This window comes from Protopterus annectens, chromosome 1.part0 (genome assembly GCF_019279795.1).
Source record: "Protopterus annectens isolate FY-2018-M chromosome 1.part0, PAN1.0, whole genome shotgun sequence".
Lineage (NCBI taxonomy): Eukaryota > Metazoa > Chordata > Ceratodontiformes > Protopteridae > Protopterus > Protopterus annectens.
In genome coordinates this window covers 775,826,050-775,844,961 of record NC_056725.1, presented here as the reverse complement: position 1 = coordinate 775,844,961, position 18,912 = coordinate 775,826,050, and the positions used below count along the sequence as shown (strand labels likewise).

At 39.6% G+C, this 18,912-nt stretch overlaps 1 protein-coding gene across 1 annotated transcript in view; it reads right to left on the bottom strand.

Moving 5' to 3' along the window:
* The window catches only part of LOC122794480 (adenosine deaminase domain-containing protein 2-like), a 1,461,320-nt gene that overhangs the window by 1,077,669 nt on the left and 364,739 nt on the right, over nt 1–18,912 (bottom strand). The window contains exon 4 of the mRNA XM_044062915.1: nt 15,815–15,964. Within this exon, the coding sequence (XP_043918850.1) occupies nt 15,815–15,964 (150 nt within the window). The remainder of the gene's footprint in view (nt 1–15,814; nt 15,965–18,912) is intronic.

Genomic DNA, 18,912 nt, shown 5'->3' with positions numbered 1-18,912 from the left:
GTGGGACTCAAACCCAGCACCTTGCATTTGTTAGGCAAACACCATAACCATTAGGCCACCCTCCCAACCCTAATGTGCAAGTTGGCCTCTTCGGGAGATCAAGGCCTTGGACTGTTCTCCTCAGAAAATGCCCCCCCACCCTAGTTGGCAAACGTGTGTGGTCACTATGACCTTGGGTTGAGGGGGAATAAACGGATAGCCTTGTAGAACCTGATCTGATCGAATCTACCACCTGAGATCTGTCTTGCATGTCTGAGTGACTCGTACCTGATAAGACATGGGTTGGCAAGTATCGATCATCGTGTGGCCAGCATCCAATGAATAATTCTCATGTAAAATCTGGCAAAAGGTGCTGCTGTTATTGCCACTGCCATGGAACCCAGAGCTTGAAGGACTAGGTGGGCTGAAATCTTGGTACTGCAGATTATCGTTCTCACCTGTGATCAACATGGTCTGAACTCTTGAGGACGGTAGTGAAGCTATGGTTGACTTTGCTGAGAATCGCTCCTATGAATTCTAAACTCTTAAGTTGGTTTTAGTTGAGACTTTTCGTAGTTTATGGTTATCCCCAGAAGAGAGCAAGTCTGGGGAACCTGATCTCTTGCCCTTATCAGTTGATGTCTGGTGAGAGCAGAAATGAGCCAGTCATGTAGATATGGAAACACCCAGAATCCTTGCAGTCTCAAGTGAGCTGCTACTACTGCCATGCATTTGGGAAACACCCTGGAGGCTGTGCTGTGGTGAGTCCAAAGGGCAGAACCCTGAAATGGTAATGACTAGCTCCCAGCCGGAAGCGTAAATAACCTTCTCGATTGTTGTTCAACTCTATGTGATAGTACTCTTCCTGAAGGTCTATTGAGCACATCCAGTCATCTTTGCCCAGAAATGGGAGAATGGACTGAACCATGACCATACGAAACTTGGTTCATTGGACTGACTTAATTTAAATTGGTGAGATCCAAATTGATCCCCAGTCCCCTGTTTTCTTTGTCATTAAAAAGAACCTTGAGTAAGTTCCTGATTCTATCTGGTCTGGTGGGACCTTTTGGGTGACTTTTTTCTAGCAGCATTTGAATTGCAGCTTGTTCCTGCTGACTGGGTGGAACACTGAAGATTTTTCTTGAGTTTGGAGAAGGAAGGGAAAAATTATGTAACCTCTGGAAATAATCCTTTGCACCCAAGTATCTTCTGTTAAGTCTAGCCAGGCCCTCTGGTGCAGGGATAAATGTCCCCCAACTGCCTCCAGAGGAAGGCAATTGGGCCTCTTTTCAGGAGTGTTGGTAGGGTCCGTCAGAGAATGATTCTCTGGACCTCTGGTTTTGTGGGCCACCTCTGCCAAGTGGGCATCTATTAGAGTTCACTCCTCTGCCTCTGGGGGAGCCTCCTCCATGTGCATCTTGGAACACACCCTGAGACTTCTTGAACCACATTTTTTGACTGCCCCATTGATTCCTGGAAAAGGATCTTTGAGGGGGTCAAAAAACATACACCCAAGGCAGACAGGGTCTTTACATCCTTTTCACACTTGCATAGTGTGTCCTTCACCTTGGGGCCAAACAAAGTCATGTCATGAAAGGGAGCACTGATGAACAAGGACTTGAAGGGCTCCATAAAATCACTCAAGTACATCCAGGCATGCCTCCTAATGGAAATGCTTGAACCTGCTGACCTTGGGGTTCCTCCTGCTACATGTGAAACCAACCTCAATGAGGCTTTAGAAATGGATTGGAGGATAGCCAACTGAGAAGCTGCAGATGACTGAACTTCTTCAGAAACAACTCCTGAGAGAGATATATGACAACTCCGTAATCAAATCCTTCTGAAGTCTTGTAAAGTGTGCCAAATAATTCAGAAACCTTAAAGAGAAGGTTGCTGAAGCATAGACATGCTTCCAAAATCTGTCAGGTCACCCACGACTCCCTGTTAGGGGATGGACAGTGGAATTCTCCTCAGCAAGTTCCATTTTAGTAGCCACCGCTATGACCATGGCATCAACAAGCACCCCTTTTCCCCAAAACTGCTTGCCCATGGGCGGTGTCATAAATCGGTCTATATTAAAAGACCGAAGATGTGTTTCAGTGAACACCTCTTGGTCGACACACTCTATGAGCAACGCACTAAAGCGTAAACATTCAAAACAGCAATTTCTTTCCCTGGGAAAGAAATCGCTTGGCCATCCCAGTGTGTTCGCCCCCTTTCCTCACTGTAGTGCGATCTCGGAGTTAGTATAATTAGCTGGGGGGGGGGGGGGGGGAGTGTGTTTGTGCTAGCATTTTCTTTCCCAGAGAAAGAAACCGCTGTGTTGAGCATTCGCACTTTAATGCATTCGCTCACTACGGGTCAACCAAGAGGTGTTCGCTGAAACACCTCTTCGGTCTTCTTTCCCAGGGAAAGAAACCGCTGTGTTGAGCATTCGCACTTTAATGCATTTGCTCACTATGTGTCAACCAAGAGGTGTTCGCTGAAACACCTCTTCGGTCTTTTAATACAGACCCTCATAATCTTATCTGGTCTCCGAGGTATAGGTTCAATGGTGTCAGGTTCCTTCCACTCCTGTCAAGAGATCAACTTAATGAGCTCATTGGTTGCCAGAGTCACCCAAGAGGTAGATAGGCAGTATCGAACGCCTCCAGAAATACGGACTCCACATTCAGCCAACACTCTGATTAAGGATGCTTAAGGATGTCTCCAAATGAGCCATCTTCTGGAGGTGACTATGGGGACCCTTCACCTTCATCGAAATCCATTATCTTCTGTGATGGATTCCTCTGGTGAGTCTGGTTGCTTCTTTTTTCACATCTTCTTAGGGACCTGCTCCATGGGGTGAACTGGAGAGGTATCAGAAGAGGAAGTCAAGATTCCCTGTGGGGAAGCCTGGGGTCTTGGTACTCGCTGTTCATATGTAAAGATTTGGTGAGGCTCTGTCTGCTTAGACGTCAGGGTTGAATGTCTAGGATCTAAGGGGGTTGGATCTATCCATTCTGCTGAGGCAGAGAAACTCTCTTCACAACCTCGAAAGCAGATCCTGAGAAAGTGAAGACCTTGGATCCAAGAAGTAAGCTTCTGGATCGTGGCCCTCCCCTGCTCCTAAGGCAAAATGCCCTAGCTGGAAGCTGGAGTCGAGCTGCTCAATGCCGAGGATCTGAGACGCATAGACAGCTCCGAAACCTCAGATTTGACTGCAACACCTTGGATCTGATAGGGAAGCTTCGGTTCTGAGAGCTCTCCTTATCAGATGGAATCAGAGCACTCAAGAGTAAGCTTAGGATCCTAGGATGCAGTGTTAGATTAGGGATTTCCATTTTAAAATAGTTATTAAACATTAGACAGAACAAAGTGTAAAATAAATGGTGTTTCATTTATGCATAAATTTCAGTTGTACTATAGTTTCACGTACAGATGATCAGAATATAATACATACAATTCAGTATACAGAAGCATGTTGCAGTATTACAAATGTCAACACAGTCTACATACATAATAAGCAAGCAATGTCTCAAGTTCACATTGCACTAAAGAGAAATAAAAAGAGAAATCAATGTGCAGATTTTGTAACTGAAGAACAGACTTCAGTGTTAAGTAAAAAAAATACATTCCATAGCTAGCTGTAAAGATCAGATCATTAATCTGTCATGGTTTAAGGTTATTTCATCATTTACAAACAAGTCAATTTCAACTGCACATATAAAAGATACAATTTTGGTCTTGTCAGAATTTAAAAAGTCAAAGATTACGGCAACTCTCATAGCTCTGTATATACTGGTTTAGATTTCAGTAAAAATATATGTGCAAATGTACAAATTTTAAAGAATTGGTTACAACAAAAACATGCAGTTTTATGGGTTAAAGATAGAATAAATTCCAGTTCAGCGGACACAGCTGAAGTGCTCAGAAAGACATATTGGGTGTGGTCAGATAGAAAAAAAGGGGTAACCGTATGCCTCTGTCTTGTAAGGTATATCAGAACTAACAGTCAGATTAATTAGCAGAATAAAGGTTTTGCAGTTACAGTTGGGCAGATACATTTTTTCTGTATTACTATTTGTTTAAGAGCTTTGTATTAAAGTGTTATAATGCATAAACAATATCATAATATAGACAAGATAATGTTTGCTAGTTTGCAGATTATAAAATTTAAAGACAACGCTACACTGTAAAAGTGACAGCACAGTTAAAAATTCAGATCCTATGTATAAAAAAGTACACTGTGTAATCAGTCTGAGATTGAGTGTCATACAGAGATGGCAGTTTGCCAAGAATATCAACTCAGATTACAGCTAGCCTAGCAAGTTAAATTAAAGACAGTGCTATCCATTTAATGCATTACAGCTTACTATTTAAAATGTACACAGTAATAGCACATTCTTGCAGCATACAGTACTAAGAAAAAGTTAAAGGACGTCAGCTAAAGAAACGGTTATGGTGAGACAGTGGGTGGAGTTTCACTCACTGAAAAGAATGTTAAAATCTAAGGGTCACGAGACAAATGTAAAAGTTCAACAGTTAAAATTGATTGCATACAGGTGTAAAAATGCAGTCTTACATTACTTTCATTTTCATTTACAATAAGTTAATAAGTTAATGCTGGACATGGAAACAAAAGCATGTACTTCGTTCCAGTTGTTTCCAATAAAGCTAAACAGGTTACTGATTTAAATAGCTTTTCAAATACAAGGCAGCCCACTATGGTTAATGACTAGGCAAATGACGTAAGGAATGTACAAAGTTCGAGCCCAAAGAATAATCAAAAGTATGCTGCAGCTCAGGTTAATGTTGCCAGTGGCATACCAGATTTTCAAAATAGTTCAGCACCAAATCAATTATTCCAGGTTAAAAAGGACAGCAGACCATATATTTCATTACTCATGACAGTTTTCATGCTATCTGGGTTTAAAAGGTCAAAGGTAATTGCAGTCAATAGCAAGTCTTTGAAGTTTGGATTTTTAAAGCCAATCAGCCTGGAAAGAAAACAGTAGAATTCTTGTTACATTCCCAGTGTGACAGTACCATTTTACATTATGTCAAAATTAAGTGTTGTGTCAGTTTGTCTACGGACTTGCAAGAGCTTATTAGCAGCAAATGTTTATTCACGCAGGAGAACGTATGTTTATTTTATGTAGAAAAATGTAAATAAAGTAGCACAGCAAGTAATGCTGCCAGTTTATATATGTTAAAGCTGCATGTCACGCAGAAAATATATAAATAAAGTCAGGGCAATAAGCTATGCGATCAGATTATAATTGCTAAAATGCAAATGTTATTTTAAGGGCCTGATGCTAAAACCAGTTTGCACAAGAAATGAAAAAAGAGGTTTAAAAGGCCTAACTATAAAAGGACACCAACACTAAAGCAGGCCTTCCTTTACTGCATCAGCGACTGAAACAATGCAGAACAAAATTTCACAACTGTTGATGGGTTTCAATTATTTCTTCAATGTTTGTTTAAAGTTAAAGCAAGTATATATGTATTCATGTTTCAGGTTCATGGTAATTTGTACAGCAGCAGCAGTTTCAGTCTGTGTTCAGATGGATTTCAGTTTATCTGTGTTCAGGTAACACTGTGAAAATGTTCTCATGTTTCAGACAACTGTACAATATGCTTTTATCTGTGTTTAGCTAACACTGGCAAAATATATTTTTTTGGTTTAGTTTCCAGAATATACATAGCTATTTTTAAATGTTCAGTAGGTGCTAATGTAAATATTAGCCAAGTTTCAGAATATGACATTTATATTCAGTTATGTGTTCAGTATAGTACATTTCAATCAAATCTTACTTCACATTATTCAGTCATTAGTTAAGGGTAAGTGACAGACTTATTTGTAACAAGCTTATTACATTATTCAGTCATTAGTCAAGGATACAATAATATATTTATTTTTGTTACAGGCTTATTATTTATTTAAATAAGTTAGTGATAGTAATACTCAAGGCATTGTACATTTCAGTCAAATCTCAAAATACTTCACATTATTCAGTCATTAGTTAAGGGTAAAGTGACAGACATATTTGTAATTACATTATTCAGTCATTAGACAAGGGTAAAGTAACAAAATTATTTTTTTACAGGCTTATTATTTAAATAATAGGTAGTAATAGGTATTCAATACACGCAAGGAAAACAGGACAAGCTTAATTTGTTGATATTACTGTTAATTAGTTTACAAATTACAGTGCACATACAGATTGCAGTGCACTTTGCATTAGTCAGAAATTAGACACTAAGACAATGTAAAGGTATAGGCTTAAAATACATAAAGTATAAGTTTTAGTAAACTAGTTTGTTTGTGTCTTTCGGCTTTTCCCGGTTAGGGGTCGCCACAGCGGAACTCCGGTCCGCTAATGATTGTTAGTTGATTTTTATGTGCAGAGTTACCAGCCCTGACGCACAACCTTCAACGAAGGTACGCCCATTCACGCATGTCTCCACGCAGAAGACACTCTAGCTGAGAATCGAACCGGACAGCGTCTTACTGTGAGGAGACAACGCTACCGCAGCACCACCACCGCAAATTTTATAGCTCATAAATATTCATAAAAGTAAAAAAAAGTAAGTAGCATTAAATAAAATGCATAGACACAAGTTAACACAAAATATGGTAATTATGTTTCAAGACCATTTATAAAGTTACCGTTTTAGTGCAGATTTCAATTAGTCTTCAGAAAACGGCCATCATGCTTGATAGGCTATACAAAACGTGGCAGAAAAAGCTGCCAAGGAGGGGATTTCCTCTATATCCAATGCAGTAAAAGAAAATTAAGGTAAAAAGTATAGAGCCCCCCCAAGTGGGCTCAACGGTTAAGGCAAATTGGCAAAAATCCAAGACATGCAGGAAAATGCTGATAAAAGGGCACAATGCAAAGTTGCCAGTCCAGTCCAGGGAGTAAAGTTGTAAACAAGTTAAGTTGTAAGCAGCTAATAAAGTACAACCATCAGCTAAGTTATGTAGATTTTCAGGAATTTTGGCCTATCATAAAGTATAATAAGTTTAAAAAAAAAAACTCTGTTGCAGAGAGTACCAGTTTCAGAAAAAGCATGGTACAGAATACAAATACATTTTACAAGACCTCTTCCTCCAGAAAAAGGGGATTAAAAATCAAATCATAAAGTTGAGACTTCAATCCAAACTGGCCATAAATGCTTAAATGACACCTAGTGGTCAAAATTAAAATTGCAAGTTTATTCATATAAAGTTAATTCAAATCATAAAGTTAAAAGACTTCAATCCAAACTGGGCAAACATGCTCAAGTGACACCTAGTGGTCAAAACCAAAATTGCAGGTTTACAAATTTTTTTTTTTTTTTTTTTCAGATTATAAATCAGGTAGCATAAAGCTAAATACAGTAGTTAGCAATATAAATGTAAGATAACTACAGAGGTAGGCCCCAGTAGATTTTCGTCAGGGACCTCAGGGGCAAATGTTAGATTAGGGATTTCCATTTTAAAACAGTTATTAGACAGACCAAAGAGAAAAATAAATGGTGTTTCATTTATGCATAAAAGACAGTTAAGCAGAAAGGAAAATCTTGCTGGCCAAGCATGGAAGACTTATTAAAGAGAAAAAGATGAGCACAAAGTGTGCAGACAGAATGTTCTTTTCTTAAGGAAAAGATCAGCTACAGAATGTTCCTTAATAAAGCACATGCAAAGCCTGAGACCAAGGTTAATGAAAAGTAAATAAGAAAGCAATATAATATGTTGTGTTCAGAACAGCAGGGCAGTTAAGGTTAGCAAGTTCGTTCAACCGGTTACTTCAGTGGAGATGTTTAACACTCGACCAGTTACTTCAGAGGAGATGTTTAACACTCGAGCATGAGTACAGAAAACAGGTCATCTAGAGACTATGTCAGTTTACGTTGTTCAGGACAATCAGAATATGTTGTGCAGCAATTTGAATTATCAGTACTGTTAATGAAGACAGTATTCGGACATAGTGAACATTTAATAAAACCTTATTAAATGAACTACAGTGTTTGGAGAATTCATGCTGAACAGTGCACAAGACTTGGTTCATAAGGGAGAGAGACTGACACCTATTAAGCACAAGCTTGGGTAATTAAGACTTTTGTTTCTCAGTCTCACTGTATACAGTGTTTCCAGCTAACTACAGTACAGGTACAGCATTATCAAATTTTACATGCAGCAATCCTAGGATCCGAGCCAAAAGGATACGGGCAGCTAGGATCCATAGACAGACCATTGAAGGAAACAGAAGGAAGATGTAGTGGGGGTGTAACAGAAAAACAGACGTCCTGACCTAGATGGGTAGCAGCTAAGGAAATATCCATCTGACCCTGCATCAGGAGCATCTTCCTCACCACTCTTTCCATATCTTTCTCTGTAAGACTTCTGGAAGAACGAGTGAAAAACACAAAAGGAGAAATGGGTCTGTCCAGAAATGGGAAAGGTACCCTGGAGGGTACGGGATATACCAATGGTAATATCAAGTTCTTGGCAACATGATAGGAGTCAAAGTACCAGCAACAGTTGGACCCAAGAAGGATGGATCACATAATTTTGGTCACCTAGATCTGAAGGAGTCAGATTAAACATTTTCAGCTTCTTTGGATCAGAGGGTGAAGACAAATCCTTATGAGACTTCTTTGAGGACTCCTAAGCAGAGGAGGAGGAAGAAGGTCTCAAAGATGAAGATTTTGTTTTTGTTTACGGAGATTTCTCTCCGGGTATAGCCTCTCCAAAGGACGAAGCAAGAAGACATTTCAGAACGAGTTTATTCTTGCGTTCAACTAACGCCCTCAGGTTAAACCCATGGGAAATAGAACAATCTTCCTGTAAATGAAGTGGTCCTAAACAATATACACAAAGTGTGGGCATCTGATAAAGGGAGATTATGCCCACACTTAGTACATTTCTTAAAGCCTGCTGGAGCTTTACCCACCATACTGTCACACCACAAACAACCAAGAAAGGAAGAAATGTAACTATTTCTACTACCACCTTTTTTTTTTTTTTTTTTTTTAAACAGAGATAGGAAAAGAGCACAGAACTACAACTAACAATGGTATTGCAGAAACTACATAAAATGCTGTACTATGGAAAGATACTAACAACAGTATCAAGAGGTACAGGAGTACAAAAAGGGAAAAGGAAAATAAGTTTAGCAAAAGACATGTCAGACAGGGATGCAATAAGTAAAGGAAAAAAAATCTAAACAGGAAAAGGGGAGAATCAAGCAAATAAGTACATTTTTATAAACTTATTTAATTTAAATGCCACTTAAGAGTGTTGGAAACCATGTCTTTTACTGAAAAGCGGCAAACAAGACCCAAGGTAATTGGGGTTGGTGCATTCTGGGTAAGGGAGAAGCTCGTGAGTTCTTCGTTGCCACTAGCTTTAGCAACGGCCGAGTTGGAGCAGAGGGATTTGATCCAAACCCATCAGTTAAGGATAGAATGAAAATTGACAATATCAGATTTCAATTTTCCTGAGGCTGAGTAGGAGGTTTGATTCTTTGAACTAGGTTTCTACAGAAGAGAAAGACTTGCAACTTATTTATTGATGAGGCTACACACATTAATGTTGAGTCATCTGCATACTGAACTAAACTAGCATGGTGAGTGGAGGTGTGGAGGTCATTAACATATATATTAAATAGTACAGGAACCAGCAGAGGGCCCTGAGGGACTCCTGGAGTAAGAGGTTGAAAGGTTGAGTAGGTTTGTTGCCATTTAATGGCTTGCCGCCTTCCAGATAGGTAACTAAGGAACCACAACACGGAGTATTGTGAAAGTCCTATTGAGGAGAGTTGAACGAGCAGTTGCTGGTACGAGACAGTATCAAATGTTTTTGACAAGTCTAAGAACATGGTGGACACAAGCAGACCATAATTTCTATGTTGGTTTATTATATTGGTAAAATGCAGTAGAGGAGTAGTGGTGCTGTGTTGGGGACTAAAGCCACATTCTGTTTCTGACAGCAGGTTATTTGAGGTTATGTATTACATCAACTGCATACAGTGGATATAAAAAGTTTACACACCCCTGTTAAAATGCCACGGTTTTGTGATCTAAAAAAATGAGACCACAATAAATTTCAAAACTTTTCCCACCTTTAATGTGACCTATAACCTGTACAATTCAATTGAAAAACAAATAAATAAATCTCTTAGGGGAAAAAATATAAAAAATAAAAACGTACAATAAGCTTGTTGCATACGTATGCACACCCTTAAACTAATACTTTGAAGCACCTTTTGATTTAATTACAACATTCAGTCTTCTTGGGTACACACCTGCCATCAATTAAAGAGACTCTGATTAACGCAAATAAAGTTCAGCTGTCCTAGTAGGATTTTCCTGACATGTACTCAGTTGTTTGCTACAGCAAAAGCCATGGTTTACAGACAGTTTACAAAGCACTAAAGGGATCTCACTGTTGAAAGGTATCAATCAGGAGAAGGGTACAAAACATTTCCACAGCATTGGATATACCATGGACAGTGAAGACAGTCATCAAAAAGTGGAGAAAATATGGGACAACAGTGACATTGCAAAGAACTGGACATCCCTCCAAAATTGATGAAAAGACAAAAGACAAAAACTGGTCAGGGAAACTGCCAAGAGACCTACAGCAACACTGAAGGAGCTGCAGGAATTTCTGGCAAGTACTGGTTGTGTACTACATGTGACAATCTCCCGTATTCTCCATATGTCTGGCTTATAGGGTAGGGTTGCAAGACGGAAGCCTTTTCTTACACAGAAAAACATCCAGGCCCAGCTAAAATTTGCAAAACAATACATCAAGTCTCCCAAAAGCATGTGGGAAAATGTGTTATGGTCTGATGAGACCAAGATTCAACTTTTTGGCCACAATTCTAAAAGGTACGTTTGGCGCAAAAACAATACTTCGCATCACCAAAAGAACAAAATCCCCACAGTGAAGCATATTGTGGCAGTATCATGCTTTGGAGTTGTTTTTCTTCAGCTGGAAATGGGACTTGCCAAGGTGGAGGGAATTATGAACAGTTCCAAATACCAGTCACTTTTGGCCCAAAACCTTGAGGCGTCTGCTAGAAAGCAGAAGATGAAGAGGAATTTCACCTTTTAACATGACAATGACCCCAAGCATACATCCAAATCAACAAAAGTATGGCTTCACCAGAAGAAAATTAAAGTTTTGGAATGGCCCAGCCAGATCCCAGAACTACATCTAATAGAAAATCTGTGGGGTGACCTGAAGATGGCTGTACACAAGAGATGCCTTTGCAATCTGACAGATTTGGAGCTCTTTTGCAAGGAAGAGTGGGAAAATACTGCCAAGTCAAGATGTGCTATGCTGATACACTCCTAAGACTGAATGCTGTAATTAAATCAAAAGGTGCTTCAACAAAGTATTAGTTTAAGGGTGTACACACTTATACAACCAGCTTATTGTACATTTTTTATTTTTTATATTTTCCCCCTAACAGAATTGTTTGTTTTTCAATTGAATTGTACAGGTTATAGGTCACATTAAAGGTGGGAAATGCTTTGAAATTATTTATTGGGGTCACATTTTTTTATATCTCAAAAACCTGGCATTTTAATCCGGGTTAATGGTCTTCGGCTCCGACAAAGGCGTCGGAGCCGACAACAATTTAGCAAGGCCTGGTGCCCGTAAAAGCTGCTGCACTAGCTGGTCCATATCCATATCTGAGAGGCTGACAGAAGACTTCAAGGAGTGCACTGAAGGTGCTGACTGGAGCAGAGGAGATGAGGGAATCTCAAGACCGGCTCCAAAGCTGTGAGCTGGCTAAGAACAGAAGGGACACTCGGTTCCGAGGACGGTGGAACCGATGACCCTATACCCTCCATTTTTTTAGTCTTTTTGGATGCTTTCGAGTCACCTGAGGACTTGGAAGACTTTGAGGATCTACTAGCACCATCCTGGTCACCCAGCGCTTCGGAGAAAGGGTGCTGAAGTAAACCCCTATGCACTAATTTCCTCCTTCTCTCCAAAAGTACCCCGGAAGAGAAGGAGTGACATATACTGCAAGAGTCTTGGAGGTGTTTAGCCCCCAGACAATAAGCACATGAACATGCCCGTCAGTGACTGACATTTTTTGCCCACAATCCGGACATTTTTTGAAGCCAGATTTTGGATGAGGCTTCTCTTTCTCGTCAGACATCTCTATTATCAAATTAAACAATTTTAAACAATTGAAACAACACACTTAAGAAATTATCAACCAAATTACTCCTAAGAATGAGGTTAAATACAAGGCCAACTCTTAGGCCCAACACTATAGAAAAACAGAAGCCAACACAGGGCACTAATCTAAAACTAAGTCTAAGTCTAAAACTATAGAGATTATTTATATATATTTATATATACATATACATATATATATATATATATATATATATATATATATATATATATATATATATATACTATCCTATCAAGAAGTCAAGAAAAAAGTTTTTAAACTTGCAAATAGATGAATCTATCGATTAATAATGGTCTGAGCTATCTGGAACACAGAGATCTGTGCCGCGGCAAACTAGATCTGAGGTAATTCCAGCAGTGCATCATGGGATAAGAGGCTTGGTCTCGAGCTACTGGCAAACCTTGAGCTTTGCTATAGGCCATGTCGGAGCCGAGGATCAGCTCCAAACCCATCAGTGAGAATAAACGGCGAGATTTAACAACTTCACATTTGATATTTTACAGAGGGAAGTGTGTGGCCAGTTATATTTTAGTCTTAGTTAGATATCTGGTTGCAAATTTGGATACTTAGTTTTAAGACATTTATAGAAAAATAAATCAGATGTCATTTGTTTGTAGAGACAGGGTGTTACGGAGAAAGACAGGCTGGGTAGACATTGATATTCTTTGCGATGACTGGTTGAAGTCCTAAGTATTTGAACGAGTTGGATTTGATAATTCTTGATAAAGGCTAGAAGAGTGAGGAGAAATAGTAAAATAATCTGACTATGGGGCATCTTATTTAACTTGGGTTTTATCATGGTTGTAAATTAGGATAAAAAATGTTAGCAGGGTAGTGGGTTTGTTGTAGAGATGCAATTTGATAGTTATATCTTGTTGGAGGGAACTGATGGTATTGGTTAGAAGAATATGTGGGCGGTGCTATGGAACTATAAATGCAGAGTAAGAGGGAGTTGGATTTGGGGCTAGAGGAGGAGAGTGGAGCGGAGTGAACCCAAGCATTAGCGAGGGCAAACAAAGCAGTAAAATGCCAAAAATCTGGTGAGAGATATGTAAAAGGAACAATGCAGTCTACAAGGCCTCTGCTTTAGTAGATGAATGTCTTGTTTTGTTGCTCTAGGACAGTTTTAGTAGGAGAGAGTTAGTCCAATATCACCTTAACCTGACTAATGGGGATAACTGTAAAAAACTGCACTTGACTGTTTGAACAACTGTGTAATGTTAGGAGGTTTCTATGGACTTTGAAATGCAAAGTCCAAAAGCCTACCTCAACCCCCACAGACCAGCAAAACGATGAGAAAAAGTAAGCCAGAATGCAGTAGTTCCACTCTGGAAAAATACTGGCTGAGAGCTCAAAAGTGATTACACAAGAAGATAAATAAACTTAAGGAAAGGAGACAGTGGACTGCTAAACACAATGAACTGAGCACAGTTAAAGAAGAAAGTACCAAGGAAATGGAGCTATTATAGTGGACAAAGCTCTTTGCCATAATATTTATAACTTGCATACAAATATAGCCCATAGACTGGTGTTCAAACTGCAGACTTCACTGTTACATACATATCTATTTGTTGCAGAGATACTTCTGTAGAAAAATAAAAACACACTAAAGAGAGACAGCTGAGTGCACTGAATCGATGTTGACTACACACAAATGCTAGCTCAGAGCTGAAATTGGTTTAGTTAACAGTCTCAGGCAAGGAGAAATAAGAAATGAAGTGGGGGAGAACAAGGGTGACTTCCTTGAAGGCTTGCAGTTCCACTAAAGACAGGAGGATATAAATAATGGGAACAACAAGTCTATTACAAGTATATTAAAAATATTTTAAAAATCATTTAATTATAAAAGCAAACTATATCAAAAAGTCCAACAGTGCTACAGTACAACACTCAATTTTTTTAGAATAAAGCCATTTGTCCTCTTTATGCTAAACAGTTTTTGTGTTTTTACGCACGCGCGCACACACTCACATTGGAAATTTCAATACACTATTTTACATCACATAACATACCGTACAAGGACATTTATTTGCAACCAATGCAATTATGCACATACTGTAGATATTTACTGCATCTTTCTTTTAAATGGGATGTAGCATATGTGAGTTTTATGTACTCCCTATGGTAACAATAATAATTACAATAATTATGTCAGTAGAATCTTTAAATGTGCATTTAAAGTCCCCAGTGAATCTACATCACATCTAATTTTCTTCTTTTGTTCATCCTGTGTGTTCTATGAGCTGTAGTTAGGCACTTACTACTAGAATCCGCAGGGGGATTTCCCCAGGTGTCCTGACCAAATCTTTCTCTTCATTATAAATACTACCTTAGGTCTCCCTCAAAAATAGGCCACAACCTTAACGGAAAAAGTCAAAGGAAGGAGGCTGCTGGACTCAACCATACTTGGAATGCAACAGAAACAAATGATCATTCACAGTACTCAATAGTGTGTGCTTATCAGCAGCAGGGCTATAGCCACAGAATTCAACTTCCTACCTGCAGTTTATTACTGATGATCCCCCACCCCCAACCCACCTGGCATTAAAAAACGTTGCCCCCAAACACTTAATAAATGCAAGCAGTATTCTTAGCTGTTCCTCACACACCTACTACAGATTTTTTTCTCTGTATGAAAGCTATGTACCTGTTGTTGGAGGCATTAATTTAAACATCATGTGCTGAAAAAGCTACCATTTTCTAAGTGATGTTCAGAAAAATGGTACTCTGTAGAGAGTGTATGCCTGGCTATACCTTGGTCAGCAGGGAGACAGGCATCATCCTTCTGCTGCATTGCAAAGAAACGCTTCACATATTTCAATCTCTGATGGAGGTGACTGTAGTAAGAACACTGGATGTTGGTACTCTTCCTTCCAGAGCAGAGGGCTGGAGACTATCATACACAAATAGTGTGTAGTAGTGTGCAGAGTCCCACAGTATAACAAGTATTCAGAAGCAGAAGTGGCAAACAGGAGCAGAATGAAGCCTGGGCCAACAGAAACCCTCTTGAAGCTCATTGAGTGCTTGCCGACCATTACTAAATCAAATAAGGCTGAGTTAATGGAGCTGTTGTAGCGACTGTATTAATATTACTTTGACTGGTACAGACAATTTCCTCACTTACGATTCTCAAAGAAAGGGTGATCATTTGATTTCTTGTGAGAAAAAAACACTACTACTTGCTTTACGATGATCCTGCAACAAGCCTTTCCTTCTTTTGCTCTTTCCTTGTGGAAGTAAGAAGCCCACCCACTCTCAGCTGTTTCTGTAACTTGTTTTCTGAACAAAAAAATTAAACAAAGGTGCAAGGAGAAATAAACCTCTATTCCCCAATGACAAAGAAATGATGAATATATGGTGACACCCCTGCCCCCATTATATCTACTGTAAACACAATGCTGGTACATATAGTAGTTACTGCAGATACATTCCAAGCTTTGCATCATCTACAAAGTAAGATGCATGATTTTTGTCCATTTTAATAATGATGACACAAACATTTTCCAAAAAGTAAACTTTTAACATGCATTTAAAGACCATCTGATGATACAAGAATTTTTGGATCAACAGTTTCTAATAAATCATATTTTATTTATATTCTCTTTTCATTTATGTGAAGCTGTGACAGTGAAATGTGCAATTACCTTCTCCTTCCTGAGGTTTCACATGCTTTTTCAGCTCCAAAAGTGCTGTCTTTGCAGCAGCACTTTTTGCCTCCTTTCTGCTATTTCCAGTTGCCTCTCCAAATCTTTCCTCTCCAATTAATGCACATATGGAAAATGTCAAAAATTGCCCTAGGGGAACAGATAAGTAGCAGATAACACTGACAAATTCCTCACTCAGAAAACTCAACAATATTTGTACTCACTCTAAACAGTACAGTTCTACAAGTAAACTTACCATGACACTAGATTTTCAAATGATCACTGCTGCAATACCTTAGCTATACGAGTTATATCCTGCCAAGGATACAACAGCCATCCAGCTTCCAAAACTTCAGGGCACCCTCCATACGCTCAAACTGTCAAACAGCTCGAGCTAAGCTGACTAAAAGACAAGTTTGGGGGTAAAGCCCTTCAGAGCTTTCCAACCAGCATAGACGAGGAAGCTGAGCCCTGAAAGGGCAATGCCAGGAACAAAATAAATAAATGTTCACACCCTAGCATTAAAAAAAGCACAAAAGCAAAGGGGGGTGTTAAGGGAGGGAGTGCTACTACAGCAGTGATAATTCAAACATCTACTGTTATGGCAAGTTCAACTTACACATCTGTACTATGTTCTTCATATTGATCAGTGCTGCAGTAGCCTTAGCTATATGGGTAGATTAACACAGCTAACTAAGTATGGGAGCTGGAAGGAGATGAGACCAGGAGTCCCTGGAGAATGGTCCTAGCAAAGCTTTGTAAAAGTATGTACAGAGGACCAACTAGCAGCTTCTAGAATCCAACCCTTTCCAGAAAGCCACAGATGAGGCCAAGGCCCTTGTAGAGTGGGTCTTGACCCTGCCTGGAATAAACCTTAAGATGACCATTTGGAAATAATTTGTTTTGACACAGGCTGGCCCTTCTTACTTTCACAAGAAATAAACAATTGATTTGAAGATCTGAAAGATTTAGTTCTGCCAAGATGGTACCCGAGTTTGTCTGCGGTCATCCAAGGCATGGTGTATCCCTTCTCCCTCATTTTTAAGTTCAGGAAAGAAAATGGGGAGATGGATAGCTTGGCTTAACTTAAACTCGTACTACTTCAGGCATAAAAGAAAGGGATTAGTTCTAAAAAAAAACAGTCCCTATGGAAAATGAGATAGGGTTGATTTACCATAAGAGGTTGCAACTCAGATACCCTTCTTGGAGAGATCAGAGCAATCGTTTCCATGTTAAGAAACGATTAAAGAGGGCCTCACTGAGACAGTTGCCTGGTGTCAGAGCCATGGCCTCAAGCTCAATGCCAAAAAGTGCAGTGTCATCCCCTTTGGTAAAAACTCTGTGCCCATGAACTACCACATAGGCAGCAATCTACTTAACACCAAATACGTAATAAGAGACCTTGGGACCCAGGTAGACAGTAGTCTCTCCTTTGATAGTCACATCGCCACAGTAGTCAGGAAATCCTTCTACGTGGCACACCATCATAAAAGAGTTCTCATCCAGGAAAAAAACAAGAGGTCATTGTTCCCCTCTACTCGTCACTCATTAGACCCATTATAGAGTACAACGCCCCTTTTGGAATGTACCTCACAAGACATCTGCAGCAGCTGGAAAGGCCACAGAAGTACCTCACAAAGAGGATTACTGCCTTCAAACAAATGCCCTACACTACCGCCTCAAAAAACTCCAGCTTTACTCCGTAGCATATCGCCTACTCCGAGGTGATCTCTGCCTAACATATAAAGCTATGTCAAACCCAGAGCTGTTGGACATGCTACACCTAAAGAAATCCCAATCCCTCTGAGCTACATGCTCTAGGGACCTAAACCTTGTCACCACAATAAACAGGACATGCTGGAGGGATAGATTCCTGTCCCAGAGACTTCTTATACTCTGGAACAAGCTACCCATCTATGTCCAGCAAAGTTCTTCACTAGCACTCTTCAAGAAAAATCTTGATGAGTGGATGGGAAATAGGAAATACACCCCGGGGATCACTTCTTCGTCTCTGCTGGACAGTGGCACAGGAAAATAACTTTCTTGGGTGGCGTAAGCTATGGAACCTTGCTGGCTAGGCTTACGTAGGCCCTTGGGCTGATAGCCTAGTATCTACCTATGAACCTGTAAGAACTTTAAGTCAGCTAGATTAGCTGGTTCAAATGGAGCAAGGGTTAGCTTTTCTAACAAAAAATTAAGATCCCAAGGAGAAGCCACAGGTTTTCTTGAAGGCCTCGTATGCAAACCCCTTTCAAGAAAAATTTGATATGTGCTTGCTTTGAAAGAAGAGGAGCCATGAGCAGATCTGCTGAAATATACAAAAAATGAACCTTGACAAAGGAATAAGACAAGGCCAGAAGATAGCAACTCTCAGAAATATTGTAAAACCAAGTGCTGGTTATGCTGTTGGCACCAACATAAACAAAGGTATGACATCATCTCCTAGGCCCCACTTGTAAATGTTTTATCTCCCAAACCTCTGCTTACACTTATCAAGGGTACCAAAACTTCTCAGAGATTTGGGATGCATGGCTACACTTAAAAGTCCCTAGCAGTCGTTAGCCTAGTAGACACATGTGAATGAACCAACAAGAAAACCTTTTCCATTTGCTAATATATAATTTTCTAGTAGCAGGCTTTCTTGCCTCCATTCACACATCCTCAGTAAATAGGTGCCTAAAAGGAATTACAACCCTATCAGTCAGGCAGTCAACTAAAGATGACTGATGTCAAGGTGTATCGAACGTCCCTGATTTTGTGTGAGTTGATCCAGTCTGTGAGGAAACTTGTGGTAATCACCCCTGGCAGAGAGAATCACAGCTGCCTGGGACAGAATAAATCACAGCAATGATCTTGCAAGATTCTATCTGAATCTTTAAAACTGCCCTGTTTACTAGTGGAAAGGGTAGAAAAGCATAAATGAATATTCCTGACCACAGAAAAGAACAGGCATCTGTCTTTCAGGCCTTCTTGCATGGAGTTCTGGAACAGAATCTTGCCAGTTCAATGTTCAAAGAGGAGGCAAAGAGGTCTACTTGAGGAACCTGATGGATGAAATCTTGGAAGACTCCCAATCTAGTTTGCATTTCTGAGGTTCT